At 42.8% G+C, this 22,568-nt stretch overlaps 1 protein-coding gene across 2 annotated transcripts in view; it reads right to left on the minus strand.

Moving 5' to 3' along the window:
- LOC122542788 (protein phosphatase 1 regulatory subunit 37-like) overlaps positions 1-14,828 on the minus strand; it is a 45,564-nt gene extending 30,736 nt beyond the window's left edge. Inside the window, exon 1 of one of the 2 annotated variants that reach the window (XM_043680833.1) lies at positions 11,977-14,824. In XM_043680833.1, coding sequence (XP_043536768.1) covers positions 11,977-13,804 — 1,828 coding nt within the window. In that variant the 5' untranslated portion in view covers positions 13,805-14,824. Of the gene's footprint in view, positions 1-11,976 lie in introns of both variants that reach the window. The other variant, XM_043680835.1, reaches the window with a different exon arrangement.
- Between the last annotated feature and the right edge of the window lie 7,740 nt (positions 14,829-22,568).

The raw sequence follows: 22,568 nt of genomic DNA on the forward strand, positions 1-22,568 counted from the left end.
CTCTGAAATGTTCCGCAAGTAGGTGGCCTGTCTCCCCAATGTAGAGGAGGCCACATCGGGTGCAGTGGATGCAGTAAATGATGTGTGCGGAGGTGCAGGTGAATTTGTGACGGATATGGAAAGATCCCTTGGAGGGAAGTGAGGGGGGAGGTGTGGGCGCAAGTTTTGCATTTCTTGCGGTTGCAGGGGAAGGTGCCGGGAGTGGAGGTTGGGTTGATGGGGGGGGGGGGTGTGGACCTGATGAGGGAGTAGCAGAGGGAGTGGTCTTTCCGGAACGCTGACAGGGGAGGGGAGTGTCCTGATAAACATATGAAAAGCATATGGTTGGAAGTAAGGTTTACACAGTTCTACCAGAAGTCATTTTTTGTTCCTGTGAATATTGGGAGTGTGAACACTCAGACTCCCCAAGGGACAACCCACCACAACAAGCACAGTCTCAGCATACAGTAGCAACACGTCAAGCTAGAAACAAAATAGTGCAGATGTTAGAAATCTTGGATGATCAGGTGGTGCTGGAAATGCTCTGCAGGTCAAACAGCTTCTGTGGAAAACAGAGTTAATATTTCAGGTTGTGAAGTTGCATCAGAACATGAACACGACAAACTAATGTGGTGGTATTAAATGTTTTCGTGAATGCAGCACGATGTCTTTAAAAGTCAAATTTTGATCACAGTCTGAATGTATGTAAAAGGACATGAATCATTAAATGTCCCAACTCCTCAGTCCAGCATATTCAAGGCACTTTAAACACAAAGTGTTACTCAGAGTTGCACTAACTGTCATGATATTGCACGTGCACAGATTTTTGATTGACAAGGGAGTTGAGGGTTAAAAGAAGTGGACAGGCAAGTAAAGTTTTGACTACAAACAGATCAGCCATGATCTTACAGAAAGCAGAGCTGGCTTGAATGGCCAAATACCCGGTGATTATTTCGTAGGATCTTATGATGGTTTACAGTTCAACAAGCAATTTTGCACACTAGATTCTTCAAATTAAAAATAATGCGATTTGGGTGTTAAAGGCAGAATGCAGGGAAAACTCAAGAGCACCTTTGAATGATACCATTGATATTTATCATCATCTTGCACCCCTGGAACAGATCAACAAGCCCTCAGTCACAAGTCTCATTTGGACAATGTTTGCAACAAGGCATGCATTTCTTTCATACTTGCTCACAGTCTGGAATGTACTCTGAATTCAGATCAAAAAGATTTCTAATAGGCGACTGATTTGCAATGTAATGAAAACAATAGAATCATAGAACCCCCTGTAGCACAGAAGGAGGCTGTTCAGTCCATAGAGTCTGGAGAGCCCTGGAAGAGCATCCAACCCAGATCCAGCACTGCTACCATATCCCTTAACCTTATATCTATCATGGCTATTCTACCTAGCCTACATATCTCTGAACAGTACAATTTCTGCATAGCCAATCCATTTAGCTTGCACATCTTTGGACTGTGAAAGGAAACTGGAGCACTTAGAGGAAACCCACACAGATATAGGGTTTCCTGAGGTCCAATATCAAACAGTTACCTGAGGTGGAATCAAACCCAGGTCTCAGGCAACAGTGTTAACCACTGAGCCACTGTGCTGCTCTATAGCAGACACTAAACGTTTTCTTGGCTTTTTCAGATGCTGGTTCCAGAGAAAGTCACACAATGCACAGGAATATGTTCCAAGGATGTAGTTAAACCTTCAGAGTCAGGCAGCTTGGGAACATAAGAGGAGGCGGCCACTCAGCCCCAAACATAGCCCTTTATAGAATTCTGTGTCCTATAAAGGTATTGTGGTGCAATTTTTAACATTGTATTATAGATTTGAATGACCAGGCCTTTGTAACTGAAGCATGACTTCAATCCCTATATACAGTGCCCTGTTCCTCTAGATATAATCCAGGATGACAGTTCCTAACTGCAGTCAGCCTACTCCTGTTGAAACAGCACCTTCCTGCTCACTGATTGAGGATACGATCTGGTTCGATGACCATATCACCAAATTGTTTGGTTATGTCCAATATCAAGGATGTGGCTAAGGTATATGTGGGGTTGATAGGTGAGTGAATGAGTGAGTGGGGTGGTTGGGCATGTGTGTCTCGTGAGGATGTGGTGGTTCAAAGTGGATGGGAGAAAATAAAAACACTATCTCTGAAGAACACATTCTAAGAAAAATAATGGAACTAAAGGCCAATACATCCTCAACTGGGATTGCATCCTGGGATATTAAATGAAATAGTTATAGAGAAAGCAGGTAACAAGCTTGTAAGGATTCACGAGTTCTGGTAAAGTCTCAGAGGATTGGAAAACTACTATGCAACAAGCCTTATTCAAAAATAAAGGGAAACAAAAATTCTAGAGGACAGATAGGTTAAACATCTGTCATTGGGAAAATGCTAGAGTCTACTATAAAGGATGCAACAGCAGAACATTTTCGAAATATATATGATCAAGCAGAGACAACATTGCTTCATGAAAGGAAATCATGCCTGGTAAATTTATTACAATTATTTATGAAATTTTGTTAGAATTATTTGATGTGGTAACAAGCAGGATAAAGAGTAATCAATAGATGTAATATATTTGGGTTTCCAAAAGACATTCGATAAGTGACGGCACATAATAAGAGCACATGACTGGATAGGCTCACTTTTAGAATAGTGTTGGGATAAAGTGGGCACTTTTAGGATAGTAAAGTCGAGTGCAACAGAGATCAGTGCTGGGGCCACAATCATTTACAATACATGCTATATGGTGATGGAAGTCAACATACTACTGCCAGGTTTGAAGATGACACAGATACAGGGGAACGCAATTAATTAGTGAAGATGACACAAGGAATCCACAGAGTGAGACAGACAAATTAAGTGGGCAAAAACATAGCTAATGGTGTTATGTTCTTTTACTCCTGAGGTTCTTACACACTTGATACAACTGCAACACACTTCTGTGAACAAGCAACCAAATTTATGAAACACAGTACAGTATATGCTTTTTGGAGGAACCTTTAACACACACCTCGCAAAGCTTACGAGGTCGTGGCAAAAATTTCTCTCTGAACAAAGGAAACAGTTAAAGTTTATTAAAGCTTGTACAAGCAAGGTGACCCCCTCTAAAGTTGAAAAATGTGGTGCTGGAAAAACACAGCAGGCCAGGCAGCATCGAGGAGCAGGAGAATCGACGTTTCGGGCAGAAGCCCTTCTTCAGACACCCTCTAAACACCACCCAACCCCCCAACTCCTCAGGCATGCAAGGTTGATTCGAAGAGAGGCACTCAACAAAGCACCATCCTCATAACCTGTCCTATCTGCCAATCTTCCTTCCCACCTATCTGCTCCACCCTCCTCTCTGACCTATGACCTTCATCCCCACCCCCATCCACCTACTGTACTCGTTGCTACCTTCTCCCCAGCCCTACCCCACTCCCATTTATCTCTCCACCCCGGAGGCTCCCTGCCTTCATTCTTGATGAAGGGCTTTTGCCCGAAAGATCAATCTTCCTGCTCCTCGGACACTGCCTTAAAGGCTGTGCTTTTCCAGCACCACTCTAATCTAGACTCTGATTTCCAGCATCTGCAGTCCTCACTTTGGGTACTCAACAAAGAAAGCACATCCCCTTTATACAGGTCAAGTTGGCCATGCTTACAGATGCTCTGGCCACTCCCCCACAGTCACATGCCACTCAAGACAACTCCCACTATTACCCACAGTCACATGCTACCCCAGGTGCAATGGCAGGATGGGATCATCCTCGGAGATAATGCAAATGCTAATACCTTAATCCTGGAGAATTGTTATGCAGACAATTTCCTAACTCAGTGATTTCCCCACAACAATGAAGGTGTGAGATACCTCTGGTCACAAAGCATTTCTGAATGGAAGAGATTGAATTGATGGTTTAATTTGACAATAGCAGAGGAGTAATGTCAAAATGAAGTGTAAATTACAATGGATAGTCATCCATATTCTTCCATGGATGTCATCCCCACCCAAAGGCAGTGCAGTTTAACCCTTTAATATTACATTAATGCCCAGAGAGATAGTACAATTTGATCTTTTAACATTACAATGGAATATAATGTGAGAAAATGAGAGGTTAATGATCTTTGGTAGGAAAAATAGAAGAGCTGAATGGAACTTAAATGGGGAAAGACGGCAGCAAGTTGAAGCATGGAAGAATTTGAGGGTTGCATCAACATCAAACGAAAAAAAAGGAAGTGGAATGTTGGCCTTTATTTCAATGAATGTGGAATTATAACAATAGGGAGGTCTTGTTAAAACTATAGAAGGCAGTAGCCAGACCACACCTGGAATAGGTAAAAACAATGACTGCAGATGCTGGATACCAGATTTTGGATCAGTGGTGCTGGAAGAGCACAGCAGTTCAGGCAGCATCTGAGGAGCAGCAAAATCGACGTTTTGAGCAAAAGCCCTTCATCAGGAATAAAGGCAGAGAGCCTGAAGCATGGAGAGATAAGCTAGAGGAGGGTGGGGAGAAAGTAGCATGAAATACAATAGGTGAGAGTTTGTTTCAGGACATGGTTGAAGAGCTTCAGGGCAGAGGAAATGACCTGGGAGTTGCAGTGGGAGGGGGACTCCCTGAGATTCTTGTAGAGAGAGGAGGAAAACTTCTTGAACAATTTTACTCCCCTTATCCCAAAGGGGCAATCTGGAGAAGGTTCACGATTGATTCTGGATAATGAGGGATTTTATATGATGAGTGGTTGAATAGGTTGGGTTTGTATTCATTGGAATTTAGAAGAAATGAAAGATGACCTTATTGAAATAGCTTATTCTTAGGGAGGCTTGAAAGAGTAGATGCAGAATACTTTGTAGAAAAGATCGTTTATGGCACAATTTCTTTCCTTATACAACTGCATGGTATTGCCTCATTCATGCATTCATCTGATCACATCACTGCATTCTTTTATTCCCCCCCCCCACTAAAACTGCAGGTACAGTGAGTACAATCTGTCTGTCCCAATGTATGCTATGTACAATTGATTGATTAAGATTTTCCATGCAATCATTGTGTTTGCCTTATGCTATACTATCTCTCTGGAGCTATGTGGCTAAAAACAATTTCACTACCAGCTAGACACATAGGAAACTGCCTGAAGTACAAAAGGTTTGAGTGGGATTATGCAAGGGACCACATCTCTACACATCAAGTGTTTTGTCCCTCAGTATCATGCTGCACACAAGCAGAAGCTATTTGCTTTTATCTGAAGTACAAACAAAGGGCCTTCCTAACACCTCAATCTTGAAATCAAAACAACTTGTTCCTCATCCTGTGGAATCCCCGACTGTCCTCTGTCTCTGCTTCCTGCCACAGACCTCCACTTCCAAGTCAGAGTTGCCTTAGCATTAGTTCATTCTCCTTATATTATCTCACACCCATTTCAGAGTTACAAACCTCCAGTACCTGTACTGTGGGGCTCAAAGCAAGGCAACAAATGAACAAACCAATCAGCCAATTTTTAACAACATCCAGTTGGTTACAAAGTGACAGAATTCACTTCCATTCCACTGACCTCTAAGCATAGAGTCATGAAGGGATGGGGTCTAGGATTTTGAAATGCATGTGCAAGAAAATAGGTAACTATTTTAAGAAAAAAAAAGAGGATTGGGAAGGATTACAATAATCCCATTGTATAAAACAAAAATTACACTGGTACCCAGTCACAATGTCCCAAGTCTCCTTTGAAAGCATCTCAAATATGTGTTAACCCTGCACCTAGAAAAGCAAGGGAAGCAGGCGCATGGAAACAACACCAGCTGCAAGTATCTCTCCAAGCTACACCCCATCCTGACTCTGAAATACATCACTGCTCCTTCAATGCCACTGGGTCAAAATCATGGAACTCCCTTTCTTACAGCACTATAGGTGCACCTGGATTCCAGCGGTTAAAGAAGGTTTGACAGAGACCGGAGGGGCAACTTTTTCACATACAGGGTGGTGTAACCATGGAATGAATCACCAGAGGAAGTGGTAGATGCAAGTACATTTAGAACATTTAAAAGACATTTGATACATGCATAGGAAAGATTTAGGGGGACATGGGCCAAACACAGGCAAGTGAAACTAGTTTAGCTTGGGAAATCTGGTCAGTATGGACGGGGTTGGACTGAAGGGTCTGTTTCCTTGCTGGATGACTATAACAGCTCATCACTACCTTCTTAAAAGCAATTAGGAATGGGCAATAAATGTTGGTAATGCCAATGACATCAACATTGTGTGAATGAATAATGGCAATGTGCAGAAAGATATCATGGTCGATCCCTTGTCCCTACTGTAGGTTGGAGGGCAAGCGTTTCTTGTTCTCTCCACTTGAGAAATACCATGCACTATAAAACATGGACAGACAATTACAAATAAATCTAAGGTCAGATTAACCTTGTATGTGGCATCCTGCACACTCAAAATAACCTCTCATCTACTAGACCCGCATGCTAAAAATGTCCAATTGCAGGAGAGTAATCATTGCCAGAGAAACAGTACTCCTGCAAGTCATGAGTCACACAGCATGGAAACAGTCCATGCCAACCTGGTTTCCCAAAGTAAACTAGTCTATTTGCCCTAACTTAGCCCCTATAAACCTTTCCTTTTTGTGTAACTGTCCAAATATCTTTTAAATATCGTAATTGTACCTCATCCACCACTTCGTCAGGCAGTTCATTCTACATAGGAACCACCCTCTGCATGAAACAGTTGCCCTCAGGACCCTTCTAAATCTTCCTCCTCTCACCTTAACGTTATGCCCTCTAGTTTTGAATTCCCCTACCCTCAGAAAAAGACATTTGCTATTCACTGTAACTGTGCTCATGATTTTATAAATCTCTATAAGATCACCCCTAAACAGCCTATGCTCCAGGGAAAAAACATCCAAGCCTATCTAGAAGTAGGAATTTATCTATATGCCTTGTTTCTTAATAAGAAACGGTAGAACTAACTGAAGGCTGGTTGTGCACCTACTTATAAATTCAATCCTTAGTCTCTCCTGATACACCAGATATTCTGGCCTGTGCTAAGATGACAAATCTACTAATGCACCTCTCAAACTAGAGCAAGTCTTTGCCTACAGCTGATATCTGGCTGCACAACTCCACCTGTCCAGCAGACAACTGTAACATGAAACTCATTTGTTGCGAACTAATGCTGGGTAATGCTAGTGAGCATTATACCTGTAATTGTCTGTAAATTGAGAATATGTTTAGCACTGAGGATAGGCAAAATGGTTAAGAATATTCTTGTATCGATGTAGTACAGTTAACTATTTGACGCAGGAATGTGAAATCTGCTTTAAGATGGCACCACAAAGAACAAAGTTCATCAGCACTTAAGTACCAACTTGTTTTAGCTCATTTGCTGCTGAAACTCTACATCTATGCCTTTGTTATTTCTAGATTTCACGGTCTGCTGGCCAGCCTCCCTTCCTGTAAACCTACGCTCAAGCAAAACTTAATCTGTTAGGAGCTTTCTTTTGTACATTTTCTAATCAACCTGTTCAGGAATGTTTTTATATGCCTATGGAACAGATGGGTTTTGAATCCAGGGCTTTCTGGTGGATACCACCACTAAACCACAAGAGCCACAGGCACATTTCTTTCCAGGAAGTCAGCAGACAACAATAGGTTCACGAAAATGAGGAGACAGTCAAAAGTGAAGCTCCATAATGTCTCAGATTTGAGATCTAGCCTACACCAGTTGCCTCACATCAGATGACACAGGGGTCCAGAGTAGACCGGACTCAGTGACCAAATTGACAAAAAGAGGAAGAGAGTCAACATGCTTGGTTTCCTGCTCCCAATCACTGGCTTGTATTCCTTCTCTTTTCCTGCTGATTGAATATTAGAGGATAACAAATCACATTAGGGCAGCCAATGGCGGAAAAACTCAATTCGGGAAGGCTTAGACCTTCAAACTGTAGTAGATTACGAGGATGGAAACTACACAAGATCCAAAAGTATCTATTATAAAACAGAATCAGTAATTATAAGTTTAGTGAAGCATAGTTGCTGAGCTACCACAAAGGGCAAAATGGCGTACTCTCAAATTCACCGTAAGACCTGACCTTTTATTTAAACTGTGTGATTAAATAAATTATATCTTTTAATGAAGATCTACTTATGTAACAGCTCCACAAAATGTGAACCTTTGAGAATCTAAATGAAAATTTGGAGGCTAGTACAATGGCAACATCTCAAAAGCATCTGGATAGGTTTATGAATAGGAAGGGTTTGGAGGGATATGGGCCAAGTGCTGGCAAATGGGACTAGATTAGGTTGGGATATCTGGTCAGCATGGACAAGTTGGACCAAAGGGTCTGTTTCCATGCTGTATGCCTCTACGACTCTATAAAAGAAGTTTCACCAACTATCAACTATTGTAATAAAAAAAATCTGTTTCATAAATTACTACTGAGGAAGAACATCTGTCATCCTACAAGGTCTGGCATACATTTTACTCCAGACATATAGCAATGTGGCTGATTCTTAATTTACCCTCTGAACTGGCCTAGCAAGCCACTTAGTTCAAGGACAATTAGAGATGGACAATAAAGTGATACTCACATCTCATGAAAAATAATTGACACACCTCTTCACAACACAGTGGTCTTGCAGGAAATAGTGCATTACAGATAGGAAAGATCTAGTAAGGACAAATGTTCCTTACTAGATCTAGTAAGGACAAATGTTCCATTTTCAACAAATGGAATTGATTGCAAAAGGAATGGAATATAAAAGTAGGAACATTTTGTTCCAGTTGCATAGGACATTGGTGAGACCACGTCTGGAGTACTGAGGAATCTGGTCTCCTTATTTGAGAATGAATATGCAGACAGTAGAATTGAGACCATATTCAGTTCAAATGACAGAGCAGGCACAAAAAGCCATTTGGCATGCTCCTACTCCCAAATTATGTTTATACAGAGGAACCTCAATTATCCAAATGACATGGGCAGGGAGAATTTTGTTTGGTTAATCGAATGTCAGATAACATAGTTAGCCAAGCATTGGGACCGTGTGATCTTGTTCAGATAACCTGAAATTCGATTAATCGAATGCTGGATAATTGAGGTTCCTCTGTATATGTATCACAATTGGACTAGATTATGAAAATGCCCTCTAACAGCATGTCAACACTCCCTCTCTATACTCAAATGTGCAACGGGGAGTCAGAAGGTTGTTGGCTTTCATAGAAATAATCGAGTTCCTGGGACAAAATTGGGTATGCATCTTTAAACAGATGTCAAATGTGACTTAGTTAGCAGCATTCCCACCTCTGAGTCCAAGTCCCACACCAGGATTTCAACACAAAAATCAAGACTGACACTCCAGTGCAGTGCTGAGGGAGTTCAGCAGTGCTGGAGGCGTTGCCACTCAGAAATTAAACTGGGTCCTCATCTGATGCTTGCGTGGATGTCAAAGATCCTACACATTATTTTGAAGATGAGCAGAAGAGTTCTCCTCGGTGTCGTGACGTTAAATTTACCCTTTGAACATCACAAAAACAAACAAACTTGGCATTAGTACATTGTTGTTTGTCAGAGTTTGCTGTATATAAATTAGCTAAGTTCCTACCTTACATCATGACTGCACTCCAAAAGTATTTTGCTCGATAAAAAGAACTTTGGGACATCCTGGGATCTTAAAAGCCGCATATAAATCCAAGCTTTTCCTTTTCTTTTAACGTAACAGTGTTCCAAAGCGTTTTACAAGTATGTTACTGAACAGCTTGATGTGAATCATTTCAGGAGATATTAAGGCAGGTGAGCAAAAGAGAAACTTAAAAGGAAGCCAGAGAGGTAGAACTAGACGGCATAAGTTGAGTTTGACAGGGGAAAGATATAAAAGGGACCTAAGGGGCAATCTTTTCATGCAGAGGGTGGTGTGTGAATGAAATGAACTTCCAGAGGAAGCGATGAAGCCTGGTACAATTACAACATTTAAAAGGCATCTGGGTGAGTTTATGAATAGGAAGGTTTATAGGGATATGGGCCAAGTGCTGACAAATGGGACTAGATTAGGTTAGGATATCTCGTCGGCATGGACGATTTGGACAAAAGGGTCTGATTCAGTGCTGTACATCTCTATAACTATCTCAGAGGATGGTGGCTGGGGAGGCTACAGAGAAAGAGCAGGGAGTTCAGGCCATAGAAAAGCTTGAATAAAAAAAATGGAGAGTATTACTTAACCAGAGGCCAATGCAGATCAACGAGCTCAAGCTGATGGATGAAGGAACTTGATAGGGGTAACAAGGATTTAGATAACCTCTAGTTTTCTGAGTATGGAAAATGGAAGACGATAAGGACAGCATAATGGAACAGTCAACCAAAGGCATGGAGGAGGGTAACGACAGGAGATGAGCTGAGGTCCTGTGGAGACCGCAAAGTTATTGAGATGGAATCTCCATCCTAGCAATAGAGGATAAGTGTCAAAAGCTCCACTCAGGGCCACATTACACACTTGGTTGTGAAAAGTCAAGTTTAAGTTCAGACCAAAAGCATTCCTTCCCTTTTCAGACACTAACGTATTGTACGCATTTTCTGTTTTTATCCAGTAATCCATGCTGTAATATTTAACATTGGAATTTCCAAGGACGGATGTGTGTTCAAGTGTGATGCTCCACATCCATAGTATTAATTCCAGTAACACAGACTGGCCCCATACATCAACAGCAAGCACCCCTCAGCCACCCAACATCAACCCTATCAGAACCTTGCAGTTTTCAAGAAAGTAGAAATTCTAAACCTGGAAATGCAGTTTGGATATTTCCACCTAGAAGAACAGGGGCAAGAGATGCATGGGAAAGCCTGCAAAGAGTGCCCTCCAAGACTGAAATTACATTACAATTCCTTCACTGTTGCCAGGTGAAAATCCTGAAATTTCCCAACAGGTTTGTAGATTCACTGTACCACAAAGACTGCAAGAGGGAAGCTTCTCAAAAGCAAGTAGGAATGGGGCAATAAACGTTAGGCAATGAATATTGCCACCTAGATCCTATGAATGAATTTTTAGGAACTATCTCAAAGTTTCCAAAACACCACACTGCACCTCCAACCAGGAACCCCAGAGATGCAGCCTAAACCTTTAGACATCCTGCCCTAACAGCAAGTGGGATCAGGGACATAGCAAAGATGGTGGGAGTGAATGGAATCAGGTTTCTGTTTTATGACATTCTATAGAGTCCACTTTCTCTCTCTCTCACACACACACACACCAGTTCCTCATTGTTTAAACAGTGAGCACTGACATCAAGGTGACTTGACTCAGCCCAACAAAACAAACAGAAAGTTAACATTAAAACCAGTTAGGACCAATTAAAACATCAATGACTCTGCCATGCACACCACTCTTGAAGTAAGGAAGATAAGATGGGGTCAACCAGTAATTTGACATGTCAGCAAAATCTTAGGTAAATTGCTATCCAACAAATGCAGACAGGAATTAAACGATAATTGAAAATTTAGACATTGGTCAGGGCATCCAACACCACACCCTTCCTCAACATCCAACGACACTAATGAATGCAAATATATGCTCAAGTCAGCTCCTGGCATTTCAGCCAAGCGTTCACTTTCAATCCTCACAGAAAGTGAAAACACTGCTCAACCATGGCAAGCATCACTTCAATCCTGCCTTTATTTGGTTGCTGTGGGCATGAGAGATTGGGACCAACTGCTCATGGGGAAAATTAAACACAAACACTGTCTGCTTCTGGCCTATAACATCTATATACTTTCTAGCATGGATAGTGGTCGCTGGAGTGTGAATTCAGGCTCCCTCTCAGAGACCTCAGGCCTTGAAAGAAATTAAAGCAGACCCTGCTGCCACTCCATCTTAGAGCATGCAATTCAGCACAGTACAATTTACGTAAACCCATTCTGACACTTTTGTCTATTTAGCTCACGAGACATGTAAAAAGAGAATCAAGAGATAAACAAACATAAGAATAAAAAACATATCTCTAGGCTTTACCATGTCTCCAGGGGTCTTTCGGCTCCACAGCTCCAGAAACGATGGCCTCGTCAGAGGGAAAGGTTACTCGCTTCACGCTTTGTTTTGCCCGGCTGTCCACTGAGGGCAAGAGCAAAGTGGCATCTCCAGCCTGGTCCCGTGAGGAGGAGGTCAGTGCAAGAGGATGGGAGATGTCCCCCACTGGGGAGATTAAATCCAAACGGATCTGGGGCGAAGCAGAATATTTAGTGTAAGTGTCACATGCTGAAGTGTTCATCTGTAACCTGGCAGTGCCTGCTGCCAGGGGTAATGGCCCCTCACTGTCTGATTCAGTTTCCCTACACTCCTCCAACTGTTGGTCTGCACAGTTCTCTGCTTCCAAAATCAACATGCAGTTTACCTTCTCCTGGTTTATACCTCGCTCCTTGCTGGCCTGTTGTATCAAGTTTGTATTCGCCTCCTGTATGGCAGTCAGTTCCAGATTTCGGCAGCTCCTCTCGCTGTCCATTTCTTTGCTGTTTTCACTGCTGCTGGTATTTGGCTCCCATTTCTGCAGTGCTTCAATTTTCACTTCCTGCAGTCTAGTCTCTGTTGATACACACTGTGTGAATTTATCTGTCGTTAGTACAGCAGACATGTTCTGTCTCCTCTCCTTTTCTTCCACTGTTCCTGTCTCAAGGCAGTTTTCCTCCACCATGTTTTCTTTCACCATACAATTGACCTCATGAATGCAGAGTACCTGGTCTATCTTCTCTTCTTTACTCCTTCGTGCAGACTTCCCTGACGACAGATCTTTGCCTCTGATATCATTGCTCACTCGTTCCTGGTATATTCGCCCCTTTGATTCTTCTTCGAGTTTCTGTGTGGATTCACTGTTTCCGGCTTCACACACCCCATCCTCTGACCCCAGTCCGTTTCTCCCGATCTCTGAACAGCTTCCCTTCTCAGCCTCCAAGACAAGTGCTCCCTCTTGCCTCCTCTCTTCTTTGGGATCCCTCTTAATCTCATTTTCTAACAGGCAGTCACCAGTAGCTCCTCTCACACCTTTCCCGTCATAAGCACAGACAATCTCTTCCTCAGTTGAGGAGGCTTTCGACCCACTGTTAACTATTATCTCAGTCTGGTTACCATTTATCTCGATTTCGCTCTGGCATTGATGGTCTCCACTTCCTGGGTCATAAGTATCACGTTCTCGGACATCATTACCTTGATTACTGCAGCTAACCTCGCCCAGATTAGCACTATTTTCCTGATGACAGCACGGCCTCCTGACAGAAGTATCATTAACATCCATGTCCCCTAGAATATTAGAATCCTGACCATAGCTGCAGTCCATGCTTTGATTAATATTAATCACTTGGCGGATTTCCAGTCTATCAGCCCGACTGTAGCAGTTGTCCACTCCCGGTTCAGTTTTATTTTCCAGTTGATGGGCTTGGTCTCCCCATGCAGGGGTACTAACCTCTCTCCTTCTCTGATTATCTCCCAGGGCATTACCACACTGACTGTGAAAGTAGCCCCCTCCGAGTTTGGTATTATTCTCATGCTGCTCTTCTGGATCAGTATTATTATTTTGACTATGGTCAAAACCCCCCTGAAGCTGGGAATCAGCCTGTGGCAGGGAGTTATTAGTCTTATTATCGCAATAATTATCTTGAAGGTCAGTATTATTCACTTGCTGCTCTAATGGGTCAATACTATTACACTTATTGTGGTTAAAACCTCCCTGAAGCAGGGAATCAGCCAAACCTGGAGTATTACCACTTTGACTGAGACAACAGTCTCCTCTTATATTATTCTCTAGCTGGTGGGTTTGGTCTTCCCTGTGAGGGGTATTACTAACCTCCATCTCTTCCAGGTTATTACGATCCTCAATATACCAGTAAATCAGGTCAGTATGGTACTCTCCCTGCTCTATTAGATCAATATTATAAGGCTGATAATTGTTTATCGCCTTTTTGGAACTGGTGATCAACCTGTTCCAGTGTATTACTACCCCTAATATGGCAACAGCCCTGTCAGAGGTCAGGATTATTTGCTCTCAATTGTGAAAGTTAAAGTTTCACTGGAGCTGGAAATCAGCCTGTTCCACAAAATTATGACCCTAATTGTTGCAGCAATTCTTTCCTGCAGTATTATCTCTATGATTAAAGTACAGAGTTGGAAATTAGCCTGCTCAAGAGTAATGGTCCCCGAACTATAGCAATAATTCTCACAAGGTTACTTTTTTTTGCTGTTTTCCTAGGTCAGTACCATTATTGTAACTGCAGTTAAAGCTTCCTTGCAGCTGCTCTAGAGAATTATTACACAGATTAAGGCAGTAATTCTCTCCCAGGTCAGTATTATTCTCGAGCAACTTTGACGGTTCGGTATTATGACCCTGACTGTAGTTAAAGCTGGGGGCAGCAGCTCACTCGCAAAGACAGTATTGTTCTCCGACTGGCGAGTTTGGGCTCTCCCTCACCTACAGCCCTTCCTGGGGCTTGGGGGAGGGCTTAGAGACAGATCTTCCTCCCCACCCCCACCCCCCTCCCCCCAGTGTCTGGAAAGGGGGGTGGTGGTGATTAAAGCTCGTCTTTACTCCTTTCTCCCTCCTCTCAGCACCCTATGGGTCTCAGGAAGTGACTCCTTCCATCCACCCTGATGATTCTCTCTGCACCCCCCCGGGGCTCCTCTCACTGACTGAGGTCCTGGTCGCACTTGGGGCCTATTTAAAGACCAATCGAACCCCCCCTCCCCAAATATTGGAGGGAGGGGGCAGGGGAAGAAGACTTCGAATTAGCGTCTCCCAGGCGGCGACGACTGCTGCTGCTTTCCACTGACTGACTCCATACCCCCAGCTTTTCTTATCCTCAAAACCACCCCCCCACGATCCCGACGCTGTCTCCGCCGCTTCTCTGACTAATCGAATCGATTGTTGTCTTGGGGGGAGGGAGGAGAAAACAAATCGCGCACCTCACCTCCCGTCCGCACATTCGCCACCGCCCGCGCAAACGTAAGGTGACGAGAGAAAATGTTAATCGTCTTCCAGATTCCGCCCCGGTTCCGAATAACTGCTTTAAATTCGCTTGTATTTTTAATCAAAGTAATGAAGAGGTCTGCCGCTGGTTTGCTTCCGGCGGGAAAGGGGATTCCAGTCCGAATCTGCCGACTAGATTTACCCCAATTATCGTCCGCCACTCCACCGGCGGCCGCCATTTTGGAAAGTCAGGTAAACACAGCGGGCGTTTAAATGTCAACTCCCGCCGCCCGACACACTCAATCTATCCTTTCGTTCCCCTTTCCTGAACAAGAACAAAGCAAAACTAAGGTAAAGGGGACAGAATCGTTGCAAAGGAGGCCGTTCGGCCCGTCGTGCTTGTCCCCGCTCTCCGGAGGAGTCTCGATGACCTGGGCGGGTGCTGTCTTTCTTGCCTTTATCCCGGCTGCACGTTGCCAGGAAAGTGGCGTGAAAGAAAGGGGAGAATTTGGGTAGGGAAAGCCCGAAAGGTGAGGACGTGAAGGGAAGAATAGGAGTGGAGGGAGGGGAGGAACGAAGTGGTTGGGGGGAAAGATCGATATTTTAATTCCAGGAGGTCCCAGTGCAACCCTGGAAGGTTAGTGAAATTGGACTTCTTTCTTCTCCATTGGTGGGGTTAAGGCGCCCACTGGGACTGAAGCAGTAGGCTAATGGTCAAGTTATTTCTATGTCAGGGGCAGGAAGTTTGGGCCTAGATGCTACTACTGGGATCTGAGCCCTGGCCTGGGCGCCATATATTGGTCCGTGTTGCATCCTCATGAAAGGCTTATTCCCGGAATATTGACTCTTCAACTCGTCGGATGCTGCCTAACCCACTGTGTTTTTCCAATGCCACACTTTTTGACTCATTGTTGCATACCACTGGCAAGCCAGTTTCGGACCCTGATTCCACCACAATGAAGAAACAGAAACCATAAGAATGAGTTATGACATATAATATTTAAAGTGAGTTGTGATAATTACAATTATCTTTTATTATGATATATAGTATTTTCATACTATTCTGTTGGTATCAGAAATTAGGTACAATGGAGAAAGGATACAAGGTTCTTAGATGAGATTGTTCAGTGGTCGTATCTTAGCGAAATGCTATTTATGTGTGGACAACTTGGTGCCCATCGACATGGGTTTACTAATAGCCGGGTTGGTTGCCTAGAAACAGCAAAACAGAAGAGTATCAGAAAGCACAAAAGGCTCTATTAATGATATTGCTGTCACTGAATTTTGCAGCTATCTACACTTTCGGGGTATCGATTGGCTGTAAAATGAACAGAACTGGCCACATAAATTCCACGGCTACAAAACAAGTCAGCGACTGAGAATTCGGCAACAACTCACTTCCTGACTTCCCAAGTCCTTATCACCATCTACAATGGATGAGTCAAGAATCTGATAGAATACTCTGCAATTGGTGGATGAGTTCAGCTCCAAAACAAAATCAAGAAGCTTGAAAACAAAGCAATCCACTTGACTGGCACTCACCCACCACCTTAAACATTCACTTTACCATTGACATAAATCGCACAGTGTATACCATTTACAAGATGCACTGCTGTAAGTTAACAAGATTGCTTCAACAACCTAGCCAAACACATACTTGGAAAGACAAGTGCAGCATATGCGACAGGAGCATCACTACCTGCAAGATCTCCTCAACAAAGAAAATAGGAACAGGAGTAAGCCATTTGGCCCTTCAGACCTGTCCAGGTGTTCAATATGATCATGGTTGATCATCCAGTTCAATACCCTGATCCCATTTACGTCCAATACCTTTTAATCCCTTTAGCGCTGAAAAGTACATCTATCTCTTTGACAACATTCAATATTTTGGCCTCAACTGCTTTTTGTGGCAGAGAATACCACAGGTTCACCACAGTCTGGGTGAAGAAATTTCTCTTCATCTAACTCTTAAATGGCCTACTGTTGGACTGTGATCCCCTGGTTCTGGACTGTAAAGACATTTGGAATATCCTTCCTGCTTTTACCCTGTCTAGTCCTGTTAGATTTAGATTCACCACTCGTTTTTCTCAACATTGGTGAACTTGGTCCTAACCAATCCAGCCTCCCTTCATACATCAGTCCTGTCATTTCAGGAATAATTCTGGTCAACCTCCATAGCCAGATAAGGAGATCAAAGCGACACCCAATACCTCCGGTGTAATCTCACCAAAGCCCTGTACAGGTAGTTCTATAATGCGATGGTTTCTTCATCCAGACTGGTGAACCTGTGGTATTCCGTATGAGTCTGTGTTGTAGAACATCGCACAATAGAATTAATGGGCCCTATGGGAAAAACATGGTTAGGGGTGAACCACCAAAAATATCAGTAAAAATTGAAACAAAAATAGTAGTAAGCCTAACACAAACGATAGCGCAATCTAAGTTAAAATTTTAAATCATATATACAGTAAAATATAACACTTTAAGGGGTTTCTGAATTAAATAATGCCCCATCTGAAATATACTGGCGCAGGCTTGGCTGCTTAATTTAATGCTATTTAAATGCTATCACAGCTTCTAACTTTGATTGTCACTTCATAATGCAGATAAACATGTTCAAACAATGGGATTTCTCCCCAGCAAGCTTATTCCCAAAGATATTTCCAAATAGGAAGAAATAAAAGCAGATAGTTTTCTTTTGGCGTGAATAAATTTTTTTTTTGAGGGATTTGCTGTGAACAGATGGAAGTTTTATTTAGAATCCCTACAGCGTGGAAGCAGGTCATTTTACCTATTCAGTTAACACTGACCGTCCAAAGAGCATCCTACCCTAACTGAGCCTCCGTCTACTCTATAACCCTGCATTTCCCATGGCTAATCCTACTAACCTATACATCATTGGACACTATGGGCAATTTGATATGGCAATCCACCGAACCTGCATAAACACAGTGAGAACATGCAAATTCCACACAGATAGTTGCCCAATTGGAATTGAACCCAGGTCCTTGTGCTGTGAGGCAGCAGGGCTAACAGCAAGAATATGTTGCTGTTGAGTCTGTTGCCTTGTCTGCTGCTCACGCCGAAAACAGCAAAGTAATTCACAGTCAAAGCTAGGAAGCTTCTGCTTTGTATGGCTCGTACATGCACTAGGTGTTCATCAAATTTGAAATAATTTGGAGCACTTCAGTTTGTAAATTCTTTGTACTCCCTCAACGGTGAGTATAATCAAGCAATAATACATCCTTAGGCTCCTCTCTCCCTTGTATGTATGAGGTGAGCTAGAAGAGGAAAAGAACTGATGAATAAATACTGAATGAGGCTTGAAAAGGAGCAAACTCTTAAATAATATCAAACAAGACATATGGATTCCTTGATTTGGAGATGCCGGTGTTGAAGTGGGGTGTACAAAGTTAAAAATCACACAACACCAGCTTATAGTCCCACAGGTTTAATTGGAATCACTAGTTTTCGGGGCGCTGCTCCTTCATCAGGTTGTTGTGTCCTCCACAACCACCTGATGAAGGAGCGCCGCTCCGAAAGCTAGTGCTTCCAATTAAACCTGTCGGACTATAACCTGGTGTTGTGTGATTTTTAACTATGGATTCCTTGGTCTTGTTATCTTTGCAGAAGTGTTGGAAGCTGAATCATTGGCAGAAGGATTAGAGGAAGAAGAACTAAAGGCCAACAATGAAAGCTGGCAAAAATTGAATTCCGGAAACTAGGTCACCTACTGATAAGAAAGTTTGGAAGACTAAGACCTAATAGCTCATGTCACTTGGTATGGCTCTCAAACACTCTTTTTGGTAGCAACTTTCATATTCTTATTAACCTCTGGGTAAACAGTGTCTCTTACTGAATTTATTTTGAACATCTTGTATTCACAGTGCCTGGTTCTGGTCTTGCCCACAAATGGAAGCTATTTCCTCCTTCACAATTCTTGTACAGGTGTGAAGATCAACAATTGTTGGTGCAACCCTAAATGTCCTTGAACCAAATAGCTTCCCAGAGTTATTCTGGAAGGAAGAATATTGCTGTGTGTCTGGATTCATCTATTGGCCAGACTGGATAAAGATTTCAGACTTCCTTCTCTGCAGGGTTTAGTGAACCGGATGAGTTTGTAACAACAATGCAAAGATAATTTCATGGTCACTGTAGCTGAAACCAGCTTTCAATTCTACATTTTTCAACATGCAATTTAAATTCCACAGCTTCCATTGTGGAATTTTAAACTCCACCCATACCAGAGTATTAGCCTACACCTCTGAATCATTAATCCAGTAAACAATCTATCACCATCCCCTCAAAGATTAGGCTATTTTTCAAATCAATTGTCAATTTCCTCTTTGTCCCAAGCTCTGGAATTCTCTTCTTCGATCTGTCGGCCTCTGTCTCTTAAAGGTGAGGACTCAAATGTTTTCTGACAAACACATGCCAGTCTAGCAGAAGAGGAGTTTGCCTTTCATTCAAGTTTTGATGCATTTTTGAAATTTGTCTTTTAGACAAAATGGCAATTGGTGGAATTAGAGGCTGTTTGGCTCACTGGGTTCATGCTGGTTCTCTGTAAATCCAGTCAGTCCAGTTACCGCAAGGAGAGTCACATCTAATAAAATGATTTTTAAAAAAACCAAAATAACTGTGGATGCTGGAAATCAGAAACAAAACCAGAAATTGCTGGAAAATGTCAGCAGGTCCAACAGCATCTGTGGAGAGAACCAGAGTTAATGATTCAGATCCAGTGATCCTTTAGAACTGATAACTAGGAAAGAGTTTGTATTTATACAGAAAATATGGTGGGGAAAGGGGGTAAGGAGTAAACGATAGGTGGAGATAGAGCCCAAAGAGAGAGAAGATCAGTTGGACAGACAAAGGAATGGATAATGGTTAGCCTAGGGAATGAATACAGGAATGAATGCTAATGCAGACTGTTCGTCGTTAACAATGGGTTATGTGTAATAGTGGACCATGTGATAATAAGGCCTGGTATTTGGAGGTTGGAGTAAGGCTATGGGAGAAAGTGCATCATGCCCTAAAGTTGTTGAACTTAATATTGAGTCCAGAAGGGTGTAGAGTTCCCAAGCTGAAAATGAGGTGTTGTTCTTCCAGCTTTAACTGATCTTTGTTGGAGCACTATAGCAAGCCTGAGTCAGAGATGTTGGCCAGGGAACACAGTAGTGTGTCGAATTGGGAGGCAACTGGAAGCTCAGAGTCTTTTTTGTGGACAGTACCTAGGCGTTCTGCAAAACAATCACATAGTCAATGCTTTGTTTCCCCATTGTAGAGGAGACCCCATTGTGAGCAGTGAACCTAGTAGACTTGATTGAGTGAGGCGCAGGTGAAGTGCTGCTTCACCTGGAAAGTGTTGTTTGTGCCCTTAGATGCTGAGGAGACAGAAAGTAAGCAGATAGGTATTACACTTTCCATAGCAGGGGAAGGTGTTATGCGGCTGTGGAGGGATGTTGGGAGTGAAGGAAGAGTCGGCCAGGATTTCCCAGAGGGAATGGCCCTTGCAGAAAGCTGACAAGGGAGGGAAATAATGGTCTGATGGTGGCATCCCATTGGATGTGGTGGAAATGGCAGCTAATGATCCCTTTGCTATGGATGCTGGTGGGACGGTAGGTGAGGACAAGGGGGCCCCCTATTGCTGTTGTGGAATGGAAGAGAGGGGGTAAGGGCTGAAGTGTGAGAGACGGATCAGACCCAGCTGAGGGTCTTGTCGGCTATGGTGCAGGGGAATCCTCAGTTGAGGAAGAAGGTGGACGTTTAGAAGCCTCCTTGTTGAAGCTGGCATCTTTAGAACGGATGCAACAGAGAATAGAAGAGTCTTTACAGGAAACGGAGTGTGAGGATATACAGTCAAAATAAGTGTGGGAGTTGGTGGTTTGTAGTGGATATTAGTGGTTTACTCCTTACTTCCTCCCCACTCCATTTTCTGCACAAAAGCCCATTTTTTTCCGAGCTTCCATCATTTCTGAAGAAGGGTCACTGTACCTGAAATGTTAACTTGATTTTTGTCCACAGATGCTTCCAGACCTGCTGACGTTTTCCAGCAGCTTCAGTTTTCGCTCCAATAACATTGATCCTTCTTTTCAATAAAAGATCCTACTCCAGAGGGAAGATGGTGGCACGGTGGCAGTTTATGTACTAGACTAAATAAATCTAGTCCTGTTTTTTCATAGAATCCCAGCAGTGTGGGAACAAGCCATTTAGTCCAACAAGTCAGCACTGACACTCTGGCCTACATATGACTTCAGACCCACAGAGATGTAGTTGACTCCTAACTGCCCTCTGAAATAGCCTAGCAAACAACTCAGTTGACAAGTTTATAGGGATGGGCAAAAATGTTGGCCTTGCCGGTAATTAATGCATCCCATGAAAGAACAAAGGAGGCAAGTTCTCACATTTTCTCTTTTACATCAATGACAATTTCTCTCTTGTCGTTTGTTGAAGGGGATTGCCTTATTTGGGAAGATTGTAACAATTCAGATACATACTCATTCTCTGCTGATTCTGGTACCTTCCAGGCAGACAAGCCTTCCAACATGGGGAACTTTAGCAGCCTTTGAATTTCATCCACATCTCTCTTCAAAGCTTCAACAAAGACAAGGGAAATGAATAGCAATCGGGCATATATTAAAATGAATAGTTTGCAGTACTTTCCTTTAATGTATTAAACTAATCTCCTTTTGATAACTTGATCAAATCTGTCTCCACCTTCTTTGCAAATAGTGCAGGTTAGTTCTCAGCTGGGTCTGTATCCTCTACATTTTGGAAAAATGAAAGGTGATTTTTTAATTGGATCCCTTCAGTATGGAAGCAGGCCATTTAGCCCATAAAGGCCACATTGACCCTCTGAACACATCCCCGCTATTCCTGTAACCCTACATTTCCTAGGTCTAATGCCTGCATATCCCTGGACAGTATGGGCACAGCCAATCCACTTAACCTGCACAGCTTTGAACTGTAGGAGGAAACTGGAGCACCTGGAGGAAACCCATATAGACATGAGAGAACATGCAAACTCCACACAGACAGTCACCCAAGGGTGAATCAAACCCTGATTCCTGGCACTGTAAAGCAGCAGTGCTAACCACGGAGCCATATTGCCACAGTCATTACAGGGTCAATGCAGAGAGGATGTTTTCTCTAGCTAGGATGGATGATGGGTTTAGAACAAGGGGCACATTCTCAGTAAGGAATAGGCCACTTAGGACTGAGATGAGGAAGAATTTCCTCACCCAGAGAATAGAGAATCTTTGGAATTAAAGGGCTGTAGAAGCTCAGGCATTTGAATATAATCAAGACAAATATTGATGAATTTCTAGACATCAAAAATATGCAGGATACGGAGATCTTGCAGCAGCATATGAACACGGAGCAGAAATGGGCCATTCAGACCCTCGAACCTGCTCCATGTTTTAATAAGATCATGAAATCTGATTGTGATTTCAAATCTGTGTTCCAATCTATCCCTGATAACCTTTCACCCTCTTACTTATCGACAGTCTATCCAACTCTGCCTTTAAAAGAAGCAAGAATTCTCCTTCTACCACATTTTCAGGAAGAGAAATCCAAAATATCTTTGCTGTTTTGAATGGGCAATGCATGACTTTTTTTTTAAGTTGCCTAAGTTCTACATTCCCCCCAAAAAGGA

The sequence above is a fragment of the Chiloscyllium plagiosum genome, chromosome 41 (genome assembly GCF_004010195.1).
Source record: "Chiloscyllium plagiosum isolate BGI_BamShark_2017 chromosome 41, ASM401019v2, whole genome shotgun sequence".
Taxonomy (NCBI): Eukaryota; Metazoa; Chordata; class Chondrichthyes; order Orectolobiformes; family Hemiscylliidae; genus Chiloscyllium; species Chiloscyllium plagiosum.